The sequence below is a fragment of the Corylus avellana genome, chromosome ca6 (assembly GCF_901000735.1).
Source record: "Corylus avellana chromosome ca6, CavTom2PMs-1.0".
NCBI lineage: Eukaryota > Viridiplantae > Streptophyta > Magnoliopsida > Fagales > Betulaceae > Corylus > Corylus avellana.
The window spans coordinates 29,431,993-29,455,075 of NC_081546.1; the positions used below are offsets into that span (position 1 = coordinate 29,431,993).

General features: G+C 38.8%; 4 protein-coding genes across 12 annotated transcripts; 2 read left to right on the forward strand and 2 right to left on the reverse strand.

Annotated features, from left to right (window-relative positions):
* The first annotated feature begins 2,211 nt into the window (after positions 1-2,211).
* LOC132184092 (peptidyl-prolyl cis-trans isomerase CYP28, chloroplastic) lies at positions 2,212-4,780 on the forward strand. The gene is made up of 2 exons (XM_059597583.1): positions 2,212-3,031; positions 4,243-4,780. Exons 1-2 carry the CDS (start codon positions 2,311-2,313, stop codon positions 4,449-4,451), a joined length of 930 nt encoding a protein of 309 aa, XP_059453566.1. The 5' UTR covers positions 2,212-2,310; the 3' UTR covers positions 4,452-4,780.
* A 2,470-nt stretch (positions 4,781-7,250) lies between these two features.
* On the forward strand, positions 7,251-11,792 carry LOC132184093 (homeobox protein knotted-1-like 3). 5 transcript variants are annotated; one of them, XM_059597585.1, is made up of 7 exons: positions 7,251-7,832; positions 8,891-9,011; positions 9,345-9,422; positions 10,566-10,759; positions 10,830-10,961; positions 11,052-11,188; positions 11,274-11,792. In XM_059597585.1, the coding sequence occupies exons 1-7, from the start codon at positions 7,410-7,412 to the stop codon at positions 11,302-11,304; spliced, it is 1,116 nt and encodes a 371-aa protein (XP_059453568.1). In that variant the 5' UTR covers positions 7,251-7,409; the 3' UTR covers positions 11,305-11,792. The 5 variants fall into 5 exon arrangements, with proteins under 5 accessions (XP_059453568.1, XP_059453569.1, XP_059453570.1 ...); XM_059597586.1 differs by having other exon boundaries at positions 11,282-11,792; XM_059597584.1 differs by having other exon boundaries at positions 7,252-7,832; positions 11,271-11,792.
* Positions 11,793-12,222: 430 nt separating this feature from the next.
* On the reverse strand, positions 12,223-13,709 carry LOC132185043 (uncharacterized). The gene has a single exon (XM_059598860.1). It carries the CDS (start codon positions 13,131-13,133, stop codon positions 12,669-12,671), a length of 465 nt encoding a protein of 154 aa, XP_059454843.1. The 5' UTR covers positions 13,134-13,709; the 3' UTR covers positions 12,223-12,668.
* Positions 13,710-14,150: 441 nt separating this feature from the next.
* LOC132183699 (uncharacterized) lies at positions 14,151-22,835 on the reverse strand. 5 transcript variants are annotated; one of them, XM_059597081.1, is made up of 10 exons: positions 18,876-22,831; positions 18,588-18,775; positions 18,402-18,470; positions 18,161-18,313; positions 17,890-18,053; positions 17,645-17,792; positions 15,783-15,905; positions 15,584-15,671; positions 15,245-15,474; positions 14,151-14,548 (listed from the first exon to the last, which is right to left on the reverse strand). In XM_059597081.1, the coding sequence occupies exons 1-9, from the start codon at positions 22,261-22,263 to the stop codon at positions 15,251-15,253; spliced, it is 4,545 nt and encodes a 1,514-aa protein (XP_059453064.1). In that variant the 5' UTR covers positions 22,264-22,831; the 3' UTR covers positions 14,151-14,548; positions 15,245-15,250. The 5 variants fall into 5 exon arrangements, with proteins under 5 accessions (XP_059453064.1, XP_059453065.1, XP_059453066.1 ...); XM_059597082.1 differs by lacking the exon at positions 14,151-14,548 and having other exon boundaries at positions 15,065-15,474; positions 18,876-22,250; positions 22,495-22,830; XM_059597083.1 differs by lacking the exon at positions 14,151-14,548 and having other exon boundaries at positions 15,065-15,474; positions 18,876-20,274; positions 20,365-22,830.
* Between the last annotated feature and the right edge of the window lie 248 nt (positions 22,836-23,083).

A 23,083-nucleotide genomic window follows, 5' to 3' on the forward strand; every position in this document is an offset into this window, starting at 1 on the left:
CTCACTTCAATTCCAAAGTTGCAGGGTGCGGCAGGCCCAAATAGTTGTTTTGTCACTTTTAGCCTATCATAATCTATCTCTTAGTTCCCTTGTGCTCGAATCGAGTTATCACTAACTGTAAAAACAAGGATATTTGTTTCATAGAGATCACCTTGGCACCAGGAATAGATCAAAACTAAGAGAATACAAAACCAAACATGTTGACAAAAACAAAAACTTGCTATGAGGCAAACAAGGCATGAATCCAATGAAAATAAATTAACCTAAAGATGTTTGTCTTTGTTATAATCCCACTTTGTACAATGAAATCCAAAGCCAAATCGAGACAAAACACGACTGCAGTTTAATTATTAAAATGAAACGGTAGCACAAGAAAGCCATGTGAACATTCAAGCCATATAAAGTAGTAATATTCCCTCACTTGACCTGCAGTTTATTCCAAGTCTTCCCTAGTTTGTAAAGTTCTCACTTTTTTGTGAAAACATGGATCATTTTTGTTCCCATTTCAGTTGGGGGGTAGAGATCGATTTAAATGTGGAATATTCCAAGACTAGATCGATTACATACATACATACATATATACACATATGTATATGGTATATATAGACACACACACAAACATATATAAGATCCGAAAGAAAATGAACATTACCCTAGTAAATAGGATTAATTATGCAGGAACAAAGAGAAATAAATAAAACATAAAAAAACAGTTAAGACTTACCTGCTTGGGGGTGAAAAAACCTAAGACTATAGGTGAAGAAGCACAACAAAAAATCCACTATCAAAGATAAAGGTTATACAATTTGCACACTCTCTTACTATCTAGTTAGTGATCAGGAGGCATGTTTGTTTCCTGAAGTTTTTTCTGGCTATAAAAGCTAGAGTGTTTTGTTCTCATTGTGGTTTGAGACAGTCCGTGTCGATTGTAGTTGCAGAGGTTGTAAGGTACTCTAGGAGACTATGCAGAATTTATCAGTTGATGTGGTTTTGCTGTCTCTTCTGAAGTTTGCTTATGCGTTGTTGAGAAATGTCCAGATTTTCTTCTGTTATCTGGTTTGATGTTGGCTTTTATAGGTGATTGTATAGTTTGGTTATTTCTTACAGTTTAGTGTTAAGTAGGCTTGTTTTGTTTCCTTGAGTTTTTCTGACTAAAAGTAGCTAGAGTGCATTGTACGTAAATGTTGGTATATGAAAGATTTACACATTCATATATATACATAAAAAAAAATTGGAAACTCTTTCAAGAGCAGCCACTCAAACCCTTTTAGAAATTAATGAGAAATATCTCAACAAACTCTAAGAATACAATACTGGATCAGATCGAAACAGCCAAAAAACTGTCGGCCCAACATAGGAAGATGCACACATTTCTCTCTCACAATAAACACCCATGAGATACATAGGAAGTAGGAAATGTCTTAGAAACCATACTACTTTCTATGCTTACTGAAACAAGAAGCTAATGAACCTGCCACTGTATTAGGCATAACCCACACAACCCCACAGAGGAAATACAGGTGACCATTTCATTAAGATACGATGAAAAGCTTGTAAAACTATGAGGTTATAGTTGCCCAAATGAAGACTAAAGTGATGCAATTAGGATTTAGAATTTGGATGAAAATAAGAGGGATGCCAAAGGTGTACCTGAGGGTAGTCCAGTGATCCTCTGATACTTTCACATGATTGATGGTTAGCAGGTTTTGGACTTTATTTCGGCTATAATTAGGTTTCCGAAGATGAAATGTGATACGAACCTAGATAAAAATGGGAAATCGTAACATACCACCACGTTTCGCAACCAACGTCAATAACGGCTCATTCTATTGATATTAACGCAATAATAGCCCATAATCTTTTGGTAGGTTCACCCACTTATCAATATTTAATGACTTAATAATATGTTCATACTTACGAATATATTTTAATCCAACTCATAAATTGTCTTATTTGTAATTCGACTGTAAAGCTGCAATTTATTTAATATCATATTCAACGAGTTACATCTACTATCATATTAGACATGGCTCACTCTAATACCAAACGATACTCAAACTTACTATTAAAACGGATTAGTGAAAAGAAAGTGTCGCATAGTTAATATTGCAGTTCAGTCATAGGATACAACAAAAACACCTTTAGGATATATATATATATATATATATATATATCCAAGTTTGAATTCGTACACCTTACTCTTTCTCTTTCTTTTCCCCCAAACAACCCCAGCCTCCTATCCAAAAGAGCAACCCCACTTCTCCATATGTCAACCAAGAAAGACCCAATCCAGAACATGTTCACTTCATCATGGCCCGCTCTTTAACAGCCCATTATCCGCAACTCCTCCTCTCCCACCACCACCACCACCACCACCACCCTCCGCTCCACCTCAACCCCAAAACCCCACTCACACGCCGCTCCCTCGTCCTCCTCTCCTCCTCTTCCCTTTCCCTCGCCGCCACTCCACCACCACCCTCTCCTGCAGCCTCTCCGCCACTTGACACCACCATCACTGACCGTGTCTTCATGGACTTCAGCCTCTGTTCCACCGCCACCACCACTTTCCCTTACAACGCCACCGCCGACGCCTCCACCGCCCCACTCTGCTCCGACTCCCTCCCCTTAGGCCGCCTTATTATCGGCCTCTACGGCCACCTCGTCCCCCTCACCGTCTCCAACTTCAAGGCCATGTGCTCACCCTCCTCCCCCTCCACCTACAAGAACACCCTTGTCCACAAAATCTTCCCCGGCGAGTTCTTCCTCGCCGGCCGCCAAGGCCGCCGCGAGAAAGCCGAGGTTCGACCTCCACTCGACTTGCCACGCAACACTGAGACCGTCGACTCCAGGGCCTTCATTCTCCCGCATTCGCGTGCAGGCGTTGTTTCGCTGTGTTTATCGGAGAATGACGACGACGACGACATCAAGCTCGACCCCAACTACCGGAATGTCGAGTTCTTGATCACCACCGGACCAGGACCATGCCCTCAACTTGATAGTAAGAACATCGTTTTTGGGACAGTGCTTGAAGGTGAGAATTTGTGTGTTTTTTAAGTGCTTTTGCTGTCTTGTAGCTCTCATATTCTGACATTGAGATGTGTATTTCCTTCGTGGGTTCATGTCTGCTTGTCCCAAAATCCCAATGTTCAAACTCAGAAATGAGCTCTTTTGGTTTGACCAACATATTCATTGTTAGATGCTTGATCAAGTTTGGTGTTTGATAAGTGATTGACAAAATTCAGTTGTTGGTAGAAAAAGAATGTGATAAATAAATCGGTTTCTGGAAGTTATTCAAGAATTATATATTGAAATTCCTTAGGGGTTGGTAACTTTTTAGCTGTAGTTTCACACTGCTGATTAACTGGACTGTTATGTAAGGCCATTGTCTCTTGCTTTGCCTAGTTGTTAAGGGATTCAAGTTAAAAGTTTTGGTGAAAAATGGAAATGAAATACAACATCATGGTGATGCCTTTCCCTCAAAATCCAACAGATGTTTATGTAGGCTCTAATGCAATTGGTACTTTATCTTGTGAGAGTCTGTTTCCTAAAGCCTGTTTTTTGGAACAAATTCTCATTATGGTGTCTCTTTTGTTCTTCTCAAAAGTTCAATGAATAATATGTAGAAGTTCAATGTGCTCTGTTGTTTTATTGGCCCTAACAAGGCATGATTGTTGTGCATTTTATCATCTTTCGTGGACAATGTGGAGTGCATCAGGGATCTTATTTGCAGTGCTAACCCATCAAAATTCTGTCTTTTGCTTATAGCATACAGATCTAGATAGCTCAAATTCTCTGTGGTACGGTAATAGAAATGTCACAGCTTTCTTTAAACTTGTGAGACACTCCCAGTTATGGTGATTCTAGGATGTTTTCTGGTCACTTTTATGTGGCGGTTAGAAGGAGTTGATATCTGGATTAATCTACTGTTCCCTGCAACATATGGACTGCCCATGCTAGTGTACATGTGAAATTGTCAAGATGAACATCTTCTTCATCATCACTATAAGAGATCTGTTATGCATGATTTATTGTAATTTGACAACATATTGAAGAATTTTTGTAATGAGGTTCCATTTTGCACTTGAAAACCAAAAGATTAACTCAGTAGCACAAGCATAAGCCCAAACATGCATGCAAAGGATATTCAAAGCAAAAAAAATAAAATAAAAATTGTATATAAAAGAATTTCTACCATATTATCATCATTCTCATCACTGACCTCTCAGCTGAACTTCATCTCAGGTTTGGATATCGTGGCGGCCATAGCCTCCATCCCCACATACAAACCAAATGAACGAATTCGCCAATTCAATGACTTTGCTGAATTTCTTGGAGATGGAAGAGCCCAAAATGCTCGTGCAATATGGAACAGGCCTCTTAAAACTGTATATATCAGTGACTGTGGAGAGCTCAAAGTGGCTAAGCCTTCTCTTCCTCCTAGTCTACCATAATACCAATAGTCACTGATTCGAGGTCCCTTTTGCTACCTACTTGTCTTATTTTCCTGTACGCATATCTTATCTTTCTGGGAAAAAAAAACTGATTTTATACTAAGCTTACAAGTTGGATACCATGATAATGTCTTTTCCAGTTACCCTGAAGAAGCTTAAACTAGTATATAATGATGTATTCATTTACATATGAGTTCAACAAGTTGCGGTTATTGATGAACATGTTTTGACCTGCCATCTGATACATTAGCAATTTCTTTTTGATCTTCTGTACACTATCTTTAGCCCTTTATATGAGTGAATACAAGTTCTGTAACTTTCAGAATTTACTACCAAAAAGTGTGGCATCTGAGGCTTTACTTCAGATTATACTTTTAAGTCAAAATATGAGCAAACAGAGGAGTCTAAGTGAAAGGGGTAGTAATTGGGGGGCTCAATTGCTTTTTAATGTTTAGAAGAAACTGCAATTTGAGTATAAGTTTGAGAAAGATAAGTATAATTTCCCTTTTTTGGTTTATTCTTCAAACTATTCTTCCAAGCTTGCTTGTTTTCAAGAAGCCAGGACCTAAATGGTGCTTAACTGGATGAGGATTCCATCCATCTTGGCCTAAATTTTAATCAGCACAACCCATACCAAAAGGCTACATTGACCAAAGCTCATTTTATCCCATTTCTAGGGCCTTGTTGTAGACCCATTGTCCATTGAGTTGAAGTGAAACTCAAAGCCATGTAATAGACATGAGTTGAGTTGGGTTGAACAAGGGACAAACTCATTGGACAGCCCAACCGTTTAATTGGGCATGGATTTCATAATTACCTTGATCCAAGCTCCACATTTGCAGTCCATCAGAATACAGTGGGACAGCACAAGCATGTGAGGTTTGTTCTTCATCTCATATGGATAACCTTATTGTACGAGATTAGATCCAAAATCTCAAATCAATGGGATTAAAACTCAATAATATTATATATGAACTCAATGATATTAAACACATTTATAATGCTAAAGTCTTTAGCCGGTTGATCTGCACGCAACACACAAGGTAGTCCCACCTACTGCATCCCAGGAGATGTTTCTCAAAATGCAAATTCATCACCTGCAACTTTGAAAATTCCCAACAACTGTGTACTACCTACTAGGCAGCATTCATATTATAAATATGAAAGTCAAACAAATTGATGGGTGGGTCACACTTTCAACAAATCACATGGTATCAATTTCCTTGTCGAATCTCTATCACAAGCAATTATGTTTAATTGAACACAAAGCCAACCACATAACTAAAATGCATTAAAAAAAAAAATAAAAAAAAAAGGCGTAATTACCTTTTGCCCTATGAACTAGAGCGCATTGGTGCTTTCCCTTCATGATCTACCAATTGTGACACATGACTCTATCAAACTACCGTTTTATGACAAAAAACTCAATTCTGTCAGTCAAAGGAGTTAAAAGTGACGGTCAATGGTCATGTGCAAGTCATATGCCATTTTAAATTTTTTTCTTTTACTTTTGGTCTCCCTTTAGACCGAGAAAATAACGCTTATACTCTCATAAGCCCTAATCCAACACATAAAAACAATTTAAAATGAGGGCAAAACGTAAATACAAAAAAAAAAAGAAAAAAAAAAAAGATGCAGTTAGTACAAGAATATAATTGTTTTCCTTTTATATATATATATTTTAATTATTTCATATTATCGCATCAGATTGTAAATAAACAAATATTTTTATTTTAGGGGTTTGTTGTCGATAAGATAATAATAAAATAAACAAATATATTATTCTCTAAATCTTATAAATTCATGCTCACCGAATAAGGAAAGACACGAATACAGGTGTCGAAGGGGAGCCAATGAATCAATTCATTCATTGAATGAACGTGTGCGTACGGTACAGTAATGCAAACAGGAGCTCATGAGTGGGGGCCCGTGACGAGGCAGTCCCGCTTCAGTGGGGACCGCCGACCACCTCGAACGCAGTTCAACAGTTGCGCGCGTGATCTCTCTCTCTGGTGAATTTTGGCCGCCGGCGAAGCGAAGGTGGTCCCCTCTGACAAGGTGCCAAGTGTAAAAGATGCACGGTTCTGATATGCTGATCATGGCGCGAAGTCCCAAAGTGGTCCATGAAACCTGGGTTGGACACGTGTTGTTTTGTTTTGTACGGGTCGATGTCAATGTCGTTGTCGCTGTCCGTTAGTGGCCGAGAAAAAAGGCTGTTTGTCATCGGGAGTTGGGGTTCTCTGCAGTCGTTTACGCTGTCATAGTACCCACAAAAAGTAACTGTTGGCCTGCTGCATTTAAAAGTCTTCCAGACCCTTTTCAGTCTTTTTCCAACTCCATCCAAAAGAAAATACAACCTAATTATAAATTAGGCCCCACTAATATGTAAACTATTATATTAATTCATTTGTAAAAATTATAATCTTTTATAAATATGAATATTTATAATTACATTTATCCGTTGAAACTCTTATTAATCAAACGGATATTACTAGTTTAAATTTTTTTTATTCTTTTGTACGAATATATAAAAAAATATATATATATACATTTAGTGGTTGGGACGAAGAAAAAAACAAATAAAACTTAAAATAATAGTAAATTAGTTTTAAAATAAAAATCTTCACGTCACGTACGTAATTGTCTTATTTCAGACAATCCCCCAATAACATCGCACCACAATGGGCGGCCACGCTACCACCTCTCCCACCGTCCGATCAGCTCTCGCTAGATCCTCCTGTCACATCCATCTTTCCCTCTCAACTCACCTAAAAAGATAAATAGTTTTCCCAAACCATTTTCTTTCCCTCTCTCAACTCACTCACTCTCTCTCTCTCTCTCTCACTCTAAAACCGCTTTTCTAAACCACGCTTCTTTCTCACTTGAAAAACACTCTCTTCTCTCTGCTCGACTCCTCTCGAAGTCGAAGACGTATGTAGCTGAAAGCCGCTGATTCAAATGGCGTTTCAAGACCACGAAATGGCTTTCGAGTCTTTTGGTGACCACGAGAACAGAGAAATGCAACAGCGGCTCTCCGCGTCCGGAGGATCGGGAGCGCCCACGTGGCTCAGCGACGCGATTCTCAGGAGAAACGACGACGACGATGACGAAGACGTCGTTCCGGGCACCATGCCGCCGGGTGCTGAAGGCTCCAACGAGAGCGAGCGAGAGTGGGAGAGCACGAGGCACAAGGCGGAGATAGCGGCGCACCCGCTGTACGACCGCCTGCTGGACGCTCACGTCGCCTGCCTGAGGATCGCCACGCCGGTCGACCAGCTGCCGAGGATCGACGCGCAGGTCGCGCAGTCGCGGCGCGTGCTGGCCAAGTACTCGCTGCTCCCAAACGGCGAGGTGGACGAGAAGGAGCTCGATCAGTTTATGGTTAATTCTCGTTCGCTTTCTTTTGCGTGTGCTTGTTGATTTTGCTCCAGTTTGATTGCTTTCTCTTTCGCTTGCGTAAATTATTATTATTATTATTTTTTTTTAAAAAAAAAAAAAACCTTTTTCGGGGTGTTTTGTTAATTATTTGATAAAATAAATAAATAAAAAAGAAAAACTTCTAATTTTGTAGTGGATACTAGTACTAGACTTTTAGGGGTTGTGAATGTGAAGGAGAATGTTGAGGTGTGGCATCGTTGAGAGAGGAATCATCGTTGAGAGAAGAATCATACTTTTGGAGTGCTTTGGAGAATCTCTTTCCACGTTGTTAGATAATTTCAGTCCTCGTTATCTTTTCAGTAATGATTTGACATTCAAGTTCGTACATCAATGGATGTCATTCTTATGATTGAATTGTAGTTTTCACTCTATATTTGTCTTTGAAGCTTGAGTTATCCTGAAAGAACAACAGAATCATAAAAGCTACGACATTCTTGGAAGAATTGATGCTTGGAGAGTCATGGGTCTGTATAATCACTATCGCATCCCAGGCTAAAAATGTGATTTTAAACAAAATCACAGAAAGTGTACTGTTTGTTTGGGTGTGTATTTTTTAAAAATTGTGATTTGAAAATAGAAAAACCTTAGTTTGCAAATTGCAAGCAAGGGGTTTCCTTTTTAGACACTCTATTTTAAAGATTAAACTGTTATTTTAAAATCAAATCGTGATTTTACAAATTAAATCGCACGATTTGAAATCTCAAATTCAAATGGACCCTAAAAGATGCTGACATGATGGCTATGTCCTTGCAGACAATTAGTACTGCTTAGGGCCTTGAAACCAAGCCAAAACAATGACACAAAATCAAATAGACGACTGTATGGAGTACTTTTTGATGATACATATTCCACTCAGCATCGGTTAAAACTATTCTCAAACTAGGTTTATTATGGGTCATGACTCAAGACTACTTAATTGATATTTTTGCTATACATTTCGTGTCTTTTCATCTGAATTTTCTTTTTCTCTTCTCTCTTTGTCTTTGTTCCTTATGATGTAGACACATTATGTTCTATTGCTCTGTTCCTTTAAAGAACAATTGCAACAACATGTCCGTGTCCATGCCATGGAAGCAGTAATGTCTTGTTGGGAGCTTGAGCAGTCTCTACAAAGCTTAACAGGTAATTTCTAACTCCCCACCCCACCCCACTCCTCCTTCCCTCCTTATCCAATATGGGGTTGCAGTCTCCAAAAACCTGATATCTGTAGATTTTAGCAACTAAAGAAATATATTCTGTTGTTGCAGCTGCAACCTCAATTATCTTCTCGTAAATATTGTCTTGAAGCATGATGCTTTTGCCCAAGATCAAGACTGATTTATAACTAGATGTTTGTAGTTGTCGCTTGAGCTATATAATTAGTTCTCAGCTCCACTGTTGGATAAGAATGAGTTAACGCTTACATTCTGACTAAAGTATTCAGTCTTAATTATTGTCATTTGTTCTTTTTGTCAGGTTTGTTTATGAGATTATCGACTGTCTTCCACAATATTTGTACTGAAGTAGGCCGCCTCTTCTTTCTTCATTCAAAAAGTAAACTTTGAAAAAGAAAATCATCTTCGTACAATCTCATTCCCATTTTTTCCTTGACATGGTAGTTCAGTAATTAAGTCCATCCATGCAGTATGTTTTCACCAGAAAAAATATTTTTTTAGTCTCTTAGAAACTTCAGAAAGCAATATTTCTTCAAATTGAATGAAAATCTGGTTTTATTTATTCTGAAACCAAAAAGAGTTTTAGGAAAAGAAGTGCTTGATTTCTGTTATGACCAAGTCCGATGCTTATCATTTGACAACTCCCTCAAGTTGTATTCTGCTCATTCAGAGAAATTGATTCTTTTGTTTGTATTTCTTCAAGCCAATTATAGGTGATCTTCTAGATAGCTTAACTTAATTGACCAAGTAAACATAGATGGTTGTAGTTTTATCTATTATTATTATTATTATTATTATTATTATTATTTATTTTTGGGAGGAAAGAGTGTTGTTTGTTGGCACTCGTGGTATCTTCTTCTTCATTATAAGGGGGCAAAAATGGGTTGAGCTATTCCGTCTTTTTGGTGTAGAGTGGGTTGTGCTTAGAAGGGTAATAAAATTGTTGGTTGGCTGGAGAGGTCAGGTCGGAAGCCATGACAATTTAGAAGTTTGGAGGATGGCTTCTATGTGGTTAATATGGCGCATTTGGAGAAAGCAGATTGCAAGGATTTTTGAAGATTGCAAGATTTTGGTAGTAGAACTAAAATCCATTATGTTCAAATCCTTTTATACATCGATGGCAGCATATAATAGTCCTCACTTTTTTAGTTTTACGGAAATTTTGGACCTTTGTTCTTCTTTTTCTCCCTTATAGGGGATGCATCATGTATAATCCTTGTGTTTACAAGTTGTGCCCTTATGCGCTTTCTATTGAAATTGACTTGCTTTTCAAAAGAAAAAAAAAATAGAGTTCAGTAATTGATCCATCTAACATCTGTATATTCGCTGGCACTTCCAAAACCTGAAAATATTGGGCCCAAAAGTTTCTTTACCAGTCTGGGGTTTTGACTTTTTGTTTGGCTGCAGGGTTTGCTGATGGACTGACGAAGATGTTACCCTTTCTTTCCTTTTTTCTTTTGTTTTTGTAACTTTCAGAACAGGTTAAAGGGCTAATTTAAATTAAACAACAATGTTTAAACAGGTGTATCTCCAGGTGAAGGTTCAGGTGCTACAATGTCTGATAATGAAGATGACCAAGCAGATAGTGACACCAACTTGTATGATGGAGGTATGGATGGGCTTGACAGCATGGGGTTTGGTCCTCTCATCCCAACTGAAAATGAGAGGTCCTTGATGGAGCGTGTAAGGCAAGAACTGAAGCAGGAGCTAAAACAGGTAAGAATGCATGGACTTCGCTAGTCTCTGTTGAACTGATAAGCAGCTCATAAGCTTTTTGCTTTTCAAGGGTTACAAGGAGAAAATCGTAGATGTCAGAGAGGAGATTCTACGTAAGAGAAGAGCAGGAAAACTGCCAGGCGACACCACCTCCCTCTTAAAAGCTTGGTGGCAATCACATTCTAAGTGGCCATACCCAACGGTAGGTTTAATAAATCTCCTCTAATCAGTCTGGCCACATGTTTTAAAATATCTCCACTAGCCCTTATTTGCTTGTAAATCTCATCTTTAGGAAGAAGACAAAGCAAGGTTGGTGCTGGAAACTGGCTTGCAACTAAAGCAAATAAATAACTGGTTCATAAATCAAAGAAAAAGGAATTGGCATATTAATCCTTCACCTTCTACTGTTTTGAAGAGCAAACGCAAGAGGTAGGCTAATGAGTGACATATTTTTCTTTTGCTCAAGATCAAATTCATTTCAAGAGCTTTTGGCCAACTATAAATTGGATAGAAGTAATGCAGGTGAAACGAGCACGCAGCATTAATGTTAACTGGACGGATTGGATGAGAAACTAGTTATATATCTTTGTGTCCAAATCTTTTGGAAGTTTAGAGTCAGATCACACCATTTTGATAGATAGAACTGCATGCAAGTGAAGATGACCAAGACTATTTGCAGATCTTTATCTGGCTGATATGGAGGACTTAGCTGCCACCTGATACCTATGGGTGTTTTGACCTAAGCACTGATCAGTTGCAGTCAAACAGGTATGCTTGAGGGCATTCTCATATATTTGATATCTGTACCACAATCTCATCCAAGAGTTTTGAACTTGAAGCATATGACTGGAAGAAATACATGTGGATAGCCTTTTTTTAACACCTGCCTATGGATCTAGATAGCATTTTTTGTATCACGTTACTCTGGATTTAATGTGTCTGATTTTGGCATCTTCATCTGAAAATGATAATGGCCATAAGTTATGGGTGTATGAATCAGCTCATTTATGGATATAGTGAAGTATTGACATTACATATTTTCTAAATTTCTATGTCAACCACTAGCTTACTGAAAACTTTGTCATATTTAGATGGAGAAGAGAGAGCAATAGAGCATTCATTTGAAATATGATTGGTGCCGACTTGGCGTTCTAATGATTTTCGTCAAAATTTTGGACGACGAAAGTTAGGTGCAGGGACCTATTCGTGTTTTTGCTTACTATTAAGGAGTTTTTAGCCAATTTTTATACTCTAAAAAGCTAATTGCAAATGAGTGAAATCGTAAGGACTAATTTTGCTTCTTCTTTTTTTTCATTTAATTATATTAGAGTGGGTTGTCATGGTTGGCATTTGTATTTGATAAAAAATTTCAAGAATAAAATTGCTTTTCCATCATCTTGAAAAAAAAAAAAAAAAAAAAAAATCGTAATAAAAGAACTTCCATTTCCCTATTTGTAAAATCAAAAAGAAAATTACCTAGATATAAATATAAATTTCAGTTATTGCCGTCTAAAAAGCCTAAAATTTTTAGGCTTTGAAAGAAATATTTGCTAGATTGTGTTTGTGTGTTTGGTTGTTCGTGTCATGTCGAGATATGACATTTAAGTAAACTGATTAGAATTTTTTTATGTTAAGTTCGTATTGTCAAAAATTGTCGACCCTGAATTTCATAGTACCCCCTCATTTATAGCAAATCAATAAGCATATCCTACTAAATAGAATGGAATGGCAATATTGGAATCAAACTTCTTCACATAGACCAAATTCCACAAAGACAATGAGATTGATCAAAGACTATGGACAAACATGAAGAAAAAAAAAAAAAAAAAAAGATGGCAATCATGGAAAAAATCATCAATTCATCATCAACATCAAGATCCAATTTATAGGGGAAAAAAAAAAAAAAGAATCACAATCTGGTTGGGCGCTTTTCATCTTGAAAAGGAGCAGCAAACCTCGAGGTGAAGTCGTGACCAACCAAGCCTTCTTCTTCTTCTTCTTCTCTATCAAACCCATTATCGAAGTTGAGAGCATAACTGTGTGGATCATACTGAAACCCATTCCTCTGCTTCTTCTTGTTCTTGTTCTTGAAATCACAATATCCGCCAATCTTTCTTATGAAATTCTTCCACTTGGGCCCTCCCAATACTTCTGTAGTCTGCTTTATCTTATTCAACCATGTCTCCCTGTGCTCTGTTTTTGGCTGCAACAGAGATTTGCTTTCTTTTTCATTGCTTTTCCCCCATCCGATACCCAGAAGCCGAAAACACCCACACCCACACCCACCACCCGAAACGCCCTCTTCATTGCCATCATCCATATCTTCCCCTTCTCGATGCTCCTCCCTTAATGGTTTTTCTTGCAGAGCCGCCATGCGTGTGTGAGAGAGAAAACTGGGAATTGGGGGGCTTTTTATTGTGGAAGATGAATCAAAACGGAAGCGTTATTGTTTGAATTGGTTTCTTCCGGGAAATTGTCTTGGGAGGATGCTGGTGAGGAAAATGTAAAGGAAACCCAATAGGAAAGCACTAGTTGTTTCTCTGTGATTGGCTGCTTCTAATGATTTATTGACAAGGCTGTCACCATTTACGGGCTTTTATCTTTGGAAACAAAAGAATTTAAATTCGAAATAGCGAGGGGATTACGTGTTCAAGGCCGGATTGAACATTGACCAGTTTTTTGCCGGCTGGATTGCTACGCGGCCGTCGTTATCAATGCTAATACACACGCTTTCTAAATCCTCTTCACGCTTCTGGAAGGATTATAAACGGGTTCTTTCAATTAGGTTTGCCAATAAATTAGTGGTTTATAGATTAGGAGTTTAATAAGTTGAATTAAATGAATCTAACATGATTTAAACCCAACACGCGATATAAGAATTTTTTAGGGGAAACTTCATTATAGCCCCATTAAACTTTCATGCGATTTGACAAATTTCTCCCACACGTTAAAATCTCTCAATTTAGACCCTTGAACTTTCAATTGCTCTTAATGTAAACCCTTCCGTCAATTTTAACCGTTAAAAATACCAAAAAAGACCAAAATATCCCTAATTTTTTTTTTTTTTTTTTTAAAGGTTTTGAAATTAAAGGTAAAGTTAAAATTTTATACAAAAGTCAGGAGTATAAACATCATGTACCGTTTAAAATCTGATAGAAAGAGATTTCAAAGTTCAGAAAGGTATGTCAAATCGCGTAGAAGTTCAAGGGTCTAGAGTAAAATTTTCCCAAATTTATAATTTTTGACACTAACTCACTAACCCAACACGAAATTAATAAGTTTAAATCAAAAAGTTTGATCCAGTTAATTAAATAAGTCAGATTGAAATACCACGTCTTGAACCCAACACACAAACACAAATTACCCCCCTTACTTCCAACTCAGTCCATCTATTTCTCACCTTCATTTTTAAAAATCATGTAAAAATCACATTGTAAAGACATGTCAGAATCGAAGAAATTTCCAGAAGAAAAAATTTGTCTACACCTACTTTTGTATTAAAGAAGGCCCAATTGCAGCGGTCACAAAAGCACCAGAGAAATTTCTTGGTCACGACAACATGGAAGCTTACTCTCGCCTACTCTACTCTATTCGAGCCAAAATAAAAAAAGAAAATAAATAAATAATATGCTTTAAGAGTAAATTAAAAAAATAATTAATTAATAGAAGTACGTGGCTCCTACTCTTAGCATCTCATTTTTCCTGTGTCTTCTCCATGGTGCGAAGAAGCACTAACACGGTAACACGCGCACCAAGTACAATTTAGAGATGTGGTGCAATCTTTGACACCTACATGGATTAAAAAGCCCACATGGGTGAACAAATTAAACATCAACATTTGACACGTAGATTAATTATTAATAAGTAACTGACGTGATAAATGCCGTGTAACTTGTCGCATCAAAACTTGTAGTAAAAACTATAAGACCCTAACAACACTCCCCGCCCGCGTTATCAATACTATGACACCCATTTCATTACAGTATGTCTCTCCCACACTTGATCTAATTTGGAAAAAGATTACTTTCAAATGAGGTTCGCAAGAAATTCCTTCAATTTAGTTTGTTAAACTAACACGAGATTCTATTTTTAATAGAGTATGTGATGGAAAGTAGGATTGTGAGGCAGTGGTGAGCCTCTATTTAGGATTTTTGCAGTCAACTGCCAACCAAAAGTTGATGCCCTTTAACGCCAAGACCATAGCTGCTGATCATGCGTGATTATTCCTTAAATTTTGAAGCAAAAAAGAAATGTTATTCTCCCTTTTTCAAGGGGGAGCTCAAACAAGCATAAGAACACGAGGCATCAATCATACTCAAATTACTATATATGGGGGGGTGGTAACACCAAAAGACAGTAAGTAGAGATGTAACAACAAAAATCTGAAAACGTATACAACAGCTAAAATTTCTATCCAAAGACAGTCAGATGATCTTTAGCCTGATACAATTAAGCAGAAGACAAAGGGGGGGATACAAAACTTGCCTGTAATCATTTCTGAACTTGGGGGGGCTGTGTTGAGGGGACTTGAGGTGGTGATTGGTTGTGTCCTTTGGGAGGAACCTTTGCTGCCATAGCGCGTAACTCGTTTGCAATTACAGTGAAGCTTGGTCTCTCAGATGGTTCAGATGACCAGCATCTCCCCATCAGTGATTTCCAATCTGGGTCACAAGATTCTGGTATTGGCGGCCGCAACGTGTTACTCACAATACCCCCTGAATTATAATAGAAGTCCCGATCGCCAGCAGCAGCTCATATTACGAGACAATCAAAATTGGCAAAAAAAAAAAAAAATTAAAGTTGATTCTACAAGTTAAAGATTACCTATGATAGCGCCATAGTGCAAATCTGCATATGGTTCTTCTCCAGTGAGGAGCTCCCACATCACGATACCAAATGAAAATACATCAACCTACATAAGGAATTCCAGGACACAAATCTCAAACCGAGAGAGAGAGAGAGAGAGAGAGAGAGATCTTATTATTATATACGATGATTAAATGAGAGAGATAAGAGCATAAACCTTATCAGAAACAAGGCTACTGCTACCATTCAAAAGCTCTGGTGCCATCCAAGGAAGTGTTCCCCGAACACCACCTGAGATCAGTGTCTGACATTTCACCTTGGATAGACCTAAGTCACCAACCTTGTACCAGAAGTGTGAGTTTGAAGTCAATCTCACAAAAAAATGCAGGCAATTGAAATAAACATGGCCAAATATAAGCATGTTACATGTGCTGCAAAAGGACTGTCGAGTATTGCCCACTAGAAGAGCAAGTTAAATAAACATGGCCAAATATAAACTTCAGATCTAACACTGAAGTTTCTAAAAATCAGTGCAGACTTCAACCATGGACAAATGACCATTACATCCAATCCATAATGTTCCAAATTTCAGTCACAAAAAACAAAAGGAAAAAAGAGGAGGAAAAAAGAGAGAGAGATAGAGAGAGAGAGAGAGAGAGAGAGAGAGAAAAGTAAGAAAAATGAAACGGAAAACAGCACATATTGACTAACACCTATAATCAGAATATAGGCATTCAACAGGCCGGTTAACCACTTTGAACGTTGTTGATTCATGCAACTTCAGTTGTTGCAGTAACAAAAAGTAAATAAAGAAATACTAAAAATATATATAGTGGACTACTGGATGAAGATTGTTTTGACTCAAATCAGCTGTACTCTTAAAAATAATAATCCCAAGCTAATTGGCCAGATGAAAATTATGCTGGCAATGACAAATAAATGATGACAGCAAAGCAAAAACTATATCCATTCATTCTAGATGAATGTTGCCTATGTTTGCAGTGGCCAAAAAAAATAAAAGAACAAGTAAAGGTGCTTCAAACTTGTATAACTTAAACAATCAAATAGAAGGAAAATGATTCGTCTCCTTGATATTGCAAAGCAGAAAATAAGCAGTCTAGACATGCTCTCATTCATCTCATAATGTCTAAATTTGTGGAAAGGGACATAAGTATCATGTTCTGACAAGAACACGGTCAGACAGCAATTTCCAAAAGTCTAGATACAAGAATGGAGCGAGTTGTGTGTCTGATTGAATTTATAATATGAGAACTTAAAACATACTTATCTATGGTTGATTTTATGCTTGCATTCAAAAGAACATTAGAAACTAAAACAATTTTGAAAAATAATAACTAATATGAAGTCTCTTTTTTCTATTTTTTTTTTTTTTTTTTAAAAAAAAAAGCATAATATCCTTAACATTTCTCATCTAACTGAGGGTGAATTTATGTAATGAGCATTGAAACAGGTGTGTAGACACGAGTGGACACAAATCATGCCAATTGCTTGACACAACAAATTTTTACAAGTGTCCATACTGCATTACTCCCATGCCCGTCATTGCAAATATTATTAGCAAATGCACATCAACATAAGATGTTTCGCTAGATTATGTTGTAAATATGGAGGTTGGCTCCATTGTACTTAATGTGGTGTCTTTGGCGAGAGAGGAATGCTTGGAGCTTTGAAGATGTTAAAACTTTAGTGACAGAGTGGTGGAAGATTGTGATCAACACTTTATATACTTGGATATATGCCCATCATAGTTTGCTTGTTTCTAGTTTTGCAGATTTTTTGAACTTTTGTTCTTCTTAATTATGTTGTAAATAATATAAGCCAATATGTGCTTTTATAAACAACCAACTACTAGAGAATAAATTTGGATGACATCTAAACAAAATGATGCATTGCAAACGTAATTATAATTTATATGGACTTTGTTGTATTTGCCAACAAATTGATATTAGCATACAAGTTTTGTCGTTTGCTATTAACAGAAGCAGATAGATCAGCACCCGTCGACTTCAGAAATGCAATAGAAAGAGGTTGCGAAGAACATCAGGCTGAGTGACTAACCTTGCATATTGGGCGATGAGGATCTCGAAGATTAACCAGTAAATTGTCACTTTTCAAATCAAAATGCACTATATTTTTTCCATGCAAATACTCCATTCCAAAGGCCACATCCATTGCAATCAAGAGACGCTTACGCTTGTCAAGTCCCCTGAAATAAATTTCTTTCATGTCAATTTTGGGTAAAAAAAAAATGACATACTTATTAGGGCACACCATTAAGGAAAAAAAAGCAAAGAACACATTACTTCTCATTTTTCTGCAAAGCATTTCTTAAAGAACCATTAACCATATACTCTGTTACTGTTGCCACAGAACCTCCAGGGCCATCAAGGACAACACCATAGAAAGCTAATACATTGGGATGGTGCAAGTCAGCAAGCTTGATTGCCTCATTCCAGAAATCATCTCTCTGAATGCATCAATATACCAAAGCGTAGGGAATTGATAAGCATGCCAAAAACAGGGGGAAAAAAAGAAAATCGGAACTTCATACAATGAAAAGAATGAAACACAAACCATGCGCTCTTGTTCTGAAGCCTTCCCAGCAAAACACCTATCATTAATCCGTTTGATTGCGACGTCAGTGCCCCTCCATTTTCCATGATAAACAGTGCCAAAGGTTCCAGAACCCAATTCTCTAAGCTCTTCAAGGTCGCTGTTTGATATAATCTGCCAAACAATCATGGCTACGGATAAGAGGCCAATTTAATAGAACTATACATGATTTCAGGAAAAAATGTGACGCCAAACTTTCAACCTGCAAGCGGCCTATGTTATCTGATACTGGAAAACCAAGGTTTGCCTTATCTGGAAGTTTGTTCTTGTCCTGAAATAAACAAGTGAAAAGAAAAAATAAGCAAACAAGTGCAATCAGACAACCCCCCCACAAGTGGCCCAAAAGAACCCCAGGAGAAGAAAGAAAAGTAACGAGTAAATACACGACCTCAACTTTAGCCTTATGCTGCATGTCAACACTACTATTCTGAATATCTCCATCTTGAATAGCTTCAAAAGCAGACTCATATATATCATGTATGTCAGGATTTGAAGACGTAGCTGAATGAAGAACAGAAGCAGCTACACCCTCAGCAACAGCTTGAAGATCTTGCTTAATCTGCTCCTCTGCTGAGCCTTTGACATAGAAGCCAAAAAACAATAGATGATCACCCCCCCAAAACCATTTCATAAATAAGTAATTAACTAATTACACCAAAAATAACATATTACTGACCTTTAGCAGATCTAACATGCTCCAAATGGAAATCCTTGTTCGGATTGCCCAATGGCTGGTGAAGTCCATCCTCCAGTCGTACGTCTGTATTTGGTTCCCCACTATTTCCAAAATGGCTCTCACCAAAGGGATCCCTAGCAGCAAGAGCTTCTTTTCTGGGCAGAACTTTGTTAGGTCTTGGAGGGGGAAAATAATTATCATGGCGCAAACTCCATGGATCCTGATTGCTGAAAAGTGAGTTTGAGGAGTCTTCAACATCCCCAGTTCCACTAGATGGAGATAAAGAAGAGTGTGTATTACTATTCAAGGGGACAGCTTCCACATCACATGGGACCATCTTGGGCTGAAACCGTGATATGTCATCCTTCCACTCAGCAGGAGCTGGAATTCTATCAGTTAGATGAGGAGCCTCAACACCAGATAATACAGGGTTGCCATAACGAATTTCCTCAGGATCCAAGTTATGGATTTCAATATTTGATTGTGGATATGATCCAGGATTAGCCCAAATAGGTGGCTGTGCCACTTCATAAAACTCCATTGGTCGAGAAGTATGAACATATGGAATTTCTGTAGGGGGACAAGGCAGACATTCAGTTGGTTTATTGTGGTTTGACTCAAAAACAACTTTGGGTTGACCAAAGGCATTATCTAGAAGCACCTCCGTCCCTGTAGCTTGCTGTGGTTTGTTATCAAACTTGTCTTCCTTTCTGATTTTATCGAGAGGTAACTTGCTATGCTCATTACTATAAGTTTCAGTGGGGGATATCCTGAGGGTATCCATCCTCCCATCAACTGGTCTCAGCTGTTCGCAGGAAAAGAACGTGTCTACAGTATCTTCTTTTGGAAGAATGCCAGGAAGTCTGGTAGAATATTCTTTTGGAGGCTCACGAACCATGTGTTCTGAAATTTGAATTGGTGCACCTCCAGTAGGAGGTACATCACTATTATTCACTAAGGCCTCCCTTTTAACCTGGTATTGGACTGGAACTGAATGCTGCTGTACAGCATCCTCTTGGTAAGACTGAGGTGTAGTGCCCATGAATGCAGCATAAGGCGACTGTACATCACCTGCCCTATTGATCACACCCATTGGAGCAGTAATCTGCTGTTTCTCAAGATCATCTGCTTTTTGGAGAACAATTCGCTCATTTTCATGCTGTGTCTCTGGACTCTGACTAAACCCAGTTGTGTCTGATTGAGGCATCCCAACATGAGCATCCACCTGACCAAGGACCCTGGGTTGAACCCCAACTTTCTGTTCAATAATGCTTTCCCCCAAGGCTCCTGTTGCCATAACCCTGTTCATTGGCTGACCTCTCAAATTGTCCTCCAGACGGAGACTACGATAAATTGAGTTTGAATCGGACATAGAGCTTGCACCACCGCTTCTTTGATCCTGTACCAAAGTATCCGAATGTGCATGAGGCAAAGCTTTTTGACACATATAACAGTTATCCAACCTCGGTATTTTCTCAGAAAACATTACCTGTTGATGAGGTGCCAATCCATCAGAGAGAATTACATGCTCAGGCATTGTAACCTGATGCCAGCCATAACCACCTCCTACCACTGAAGAGGGGACCTGAACTTGATATGAATTATAGCTCTGCTCAACAGGAAGTTGGAAAGCCCTCGGTCCAAATTTGCTTTCCTCAGCATAATGATCCAACCGAGTATGTTGTGGTTGCATCACTGGCTGTACCATATTCGGTCTGACATGAGAAGATGCAGAAGGCATTGTCATGTGCACAGCAGGAATAAACTGAAGGGGAGTACTTCCAGCAGAATTATCATGAAACTGCTGTTGGGTGAACATAGACCCAGCAGTCCCAAATAACTGAGGATGTGGGAACCCCATCTGAGAAGGAAGCTGTAGATAATCTGCATGCTTCATCATTTCTGAGCGAGGATCAACATAAGCCTGCAAATAAGGTGAAGACATTGGAATGTCCGTTACAGGTTGCTGCAACCCCAATTGTGGCTGCGATACAGAAACAGGCATAGACCTTTCTAGCTCAACCTCGGGCCGTGAAGATGTTTGGAGAGCACCAGACTTAACTACCTGCATACCCAATGTTGATGAAGCATCTGCATATGTTGCAGGGCTGGGATCTACACACCTGAATCTTGGAGCATTGTCATTAGAAGTAGCTGAATTTCCTCTAGGTGATAGCATGCTGGTTGATGAGGGACCACTAACATCCACTTGACCAGGACCCAAGCTATCAACAGCCTCAGTCCCACTGAAATCAGAATTTTGGGTTGAAGAAGCACTCGCCATACTTCCCTTCCTTGTGATTCCACCACTAACTCCATCCATTATCCCATTCACTGCATCAACATATCTCTGTCCACTATCATGCAAATCTCCAAACTGTAACATACCAGAAGGATCAAGTTCTGAAGCAGAAAACAAAAACAACCTTAACTTAGCACACCCATCTGAAGACCTCTCAACCAATTTCTCATACTCATCCATCATGTTATCAAGATCATCGGGACACGAGATTGACACCAATGCATCAAGATCCTCATCGGGGAGCTGATATTTGATAACCACAGGTTGCCCATAACTATCCACCATCTTTTGCACCAGCTCATTAAAGCTCAAATCTCTCCTGACACTAATGATCCTTGTCTGCCCCCCTACATATCTCAACATCCCATCGCTTGGCCTGGGTAAAATCTTTCCCCCAAAACTGCACAAAAACTTTACCTTCTTCCCCGACGCTGAATCATCCCCACCCTCATCACTTGCCTGATCAGCCCCACTGCCAGCAACCTGGTTGCCGGAATTGGGACTATAACCAAACCCAGTAGCTGAATTACTGCTTGTCTGGTCAGTGGCATTGCCACTAACCCTATTCCCCAAATTGGTACTATAAACAAACCCAGATGCCATATCACTGCCAGCCTGATCCATGCCATTTCCACCAACACGATTGCCAAAATTCACATTATAGCCAGTCCCAGTTGCCATAGCACCACTAGCAAGAGCAGCAGCATTGCCGCCAACCCTACTGCCCAAATTGGGATTATAACCAAACCCAACACCAACAGCAGGGCTCACACCCGGATGCCCCACAGGCACAGGCACACGGGAGCCCCACACAGCCACACCTGGCGGCGCTACATTTCCATACCCTAAACCAACAAACCCAGCATCAGAAACCGTCCCCGCCACCGGGTAATAAACCGGTATCGACCCAGGGCTTCCGGCTGTCCCTGCCTCGCGAGCCGGGTTGGGGAAATATCCTTCGAGGTTTCGCCCAGTAGAAGCAGCCGGCGCAATGCGGGGCTCTTCGGCCATAGTTCGAGCTACGTTTAAGGGCCTTAGATCTTTCGGGATCGCGTTTTGATCAAATGCCATATCTACAATATACATATATATATCTAATTCAATTTCGCTATAAACCAATCAAGGCAACAAAAGACTAGGTTTTTTCTCGATGGGTTTTTTCTTTTTTTCTTTTCTCTGCATTCATGTTCGTAACTAGTCCTAGAAACTATGACAAACCCATACAAATTAGACAAAACTAGAGAAATTCATGAGGGTTTTTCAAGCAACAAACAAAGCTAAGCAAGAGAGATAAGAAAGAGTCAGAGAGATAAGTACCAGATTTGAACGGTGATCGAGAGTAAAACAAAGAGAGGGAGAGAGATAGATAGAGAAAGAGAGAGAAGGCGAGAGATAACAGAGATAGTCCGAGTCTGAGTCGGTGCAGTCGCCTCGATTCTGGGCTTTGATGAATCTTCTTTCTCTCAACTCCCTCGCACTTTTTTCTCTCTCTCTCTCTCTCTCTCTCTAGTTTGTCTCTACGGTAATTTCATTCTTTAATTTATTTTTTTCTTTGTGATATACTGATATATAATATTACTTTTCTGGGTGGGATTTTATTTTCTCGGGAAAATGATCGAAAACTGTTTGTTGTATGTGCTCAGTGAGGGTCTGAAGAATTGCGAGGCGGCGTGGCCTTTTTCCTCAGGTTTTGAGCAATTTCACAGAGACGGGGGACGAGGCACGTGGATGCCTTCATGCAAATCAATTTTTTTTTCTCAGTCAAAATATTGTATATTTGTGGGACAGTGATTTAGTGACTTAAAGAAAAGTCTTAAAGAAAAGTCTTAAAAACTATTTGTTTCTTCACAAAGAAACCAAATTAGTTAGATACCCTCAATTGAGATTGGAAGCTACAATTCAACCT

What these genes read in the sequence shown, in the direction of transcription:
- LOC132184092 (XM_059597583.1), top strand. Translation starts at nt 2,311, where the DNA reads ATGGCCCGCTCTTTAACAGCCCATTATCCGCAACTCCTCCTCTCCCAC. An exon ending in TTTTGGGACAGTGCTTGAAG is followed by an intron (nt 3,032 to 4,242) that starts GTGAGAATTTGT and finishes ACTTCATCTCAG; the next exon opens with GTTTGGATATCGTGGCGGCC.
- LOC132184093 (XM_059597584.1), top strand. Translation starts at nt 7,410, where the DNA reads ATGGCGTTTCAAGACCACGAAATGGCTTTCGAGTCTTTTGGTGACCAC. An exon ending in AGGAGCTCGATCAGTTTATG is followed by an intron (nt 7,833 to 8,890) that starts GTTAATTCTCGT and finishes CTTATGATGTAG; the next exon opens with ACACATTATGTTCTATTGCT. An exon ending in TGAAGCAGGAGCTAAAACAG is followed by an intron (nt 10,760 to 10,829) that starts GTAAGAATGCAT and finishes TTGCTTTTCAAG; the next exon opens with GGTTACAAGGAGAAAATCGT.
- LOC132185043 (XM_059598860.1), bottom strand. Translation starts at nt 13,133, where the DNA reads ATGGCGGCTCTGCAAGAAAAACCATTAAGGGAGGAGCATCGAGAAGGG.
- LOC132183699 (XM_059597081.1), bottom strand. Translation starts at nt 22,263, where the DNA reads ATGTATATTGTAGATATGGCATTTGATCAAAACGCGATCCCGAAAGAT. An exon ending in ATAACATAGGCCGCTTGCAG is followed by an intron (nt 18,314 to 18,401) that starts GTTGAAAGTTTG and finishes ATTGTTTGGCAG; the next exon opens with ATTATATCAAACAGCGACCT. An exon ending in GTAGCCTTGTTTCTGATAAG is followed by an intron (nt 15,672 to 15,782) that starts GTTTATGCTCTT and finishes TTCCTTATGTAG; the next exon opens with GTTGATGTATTTTCATTTGG.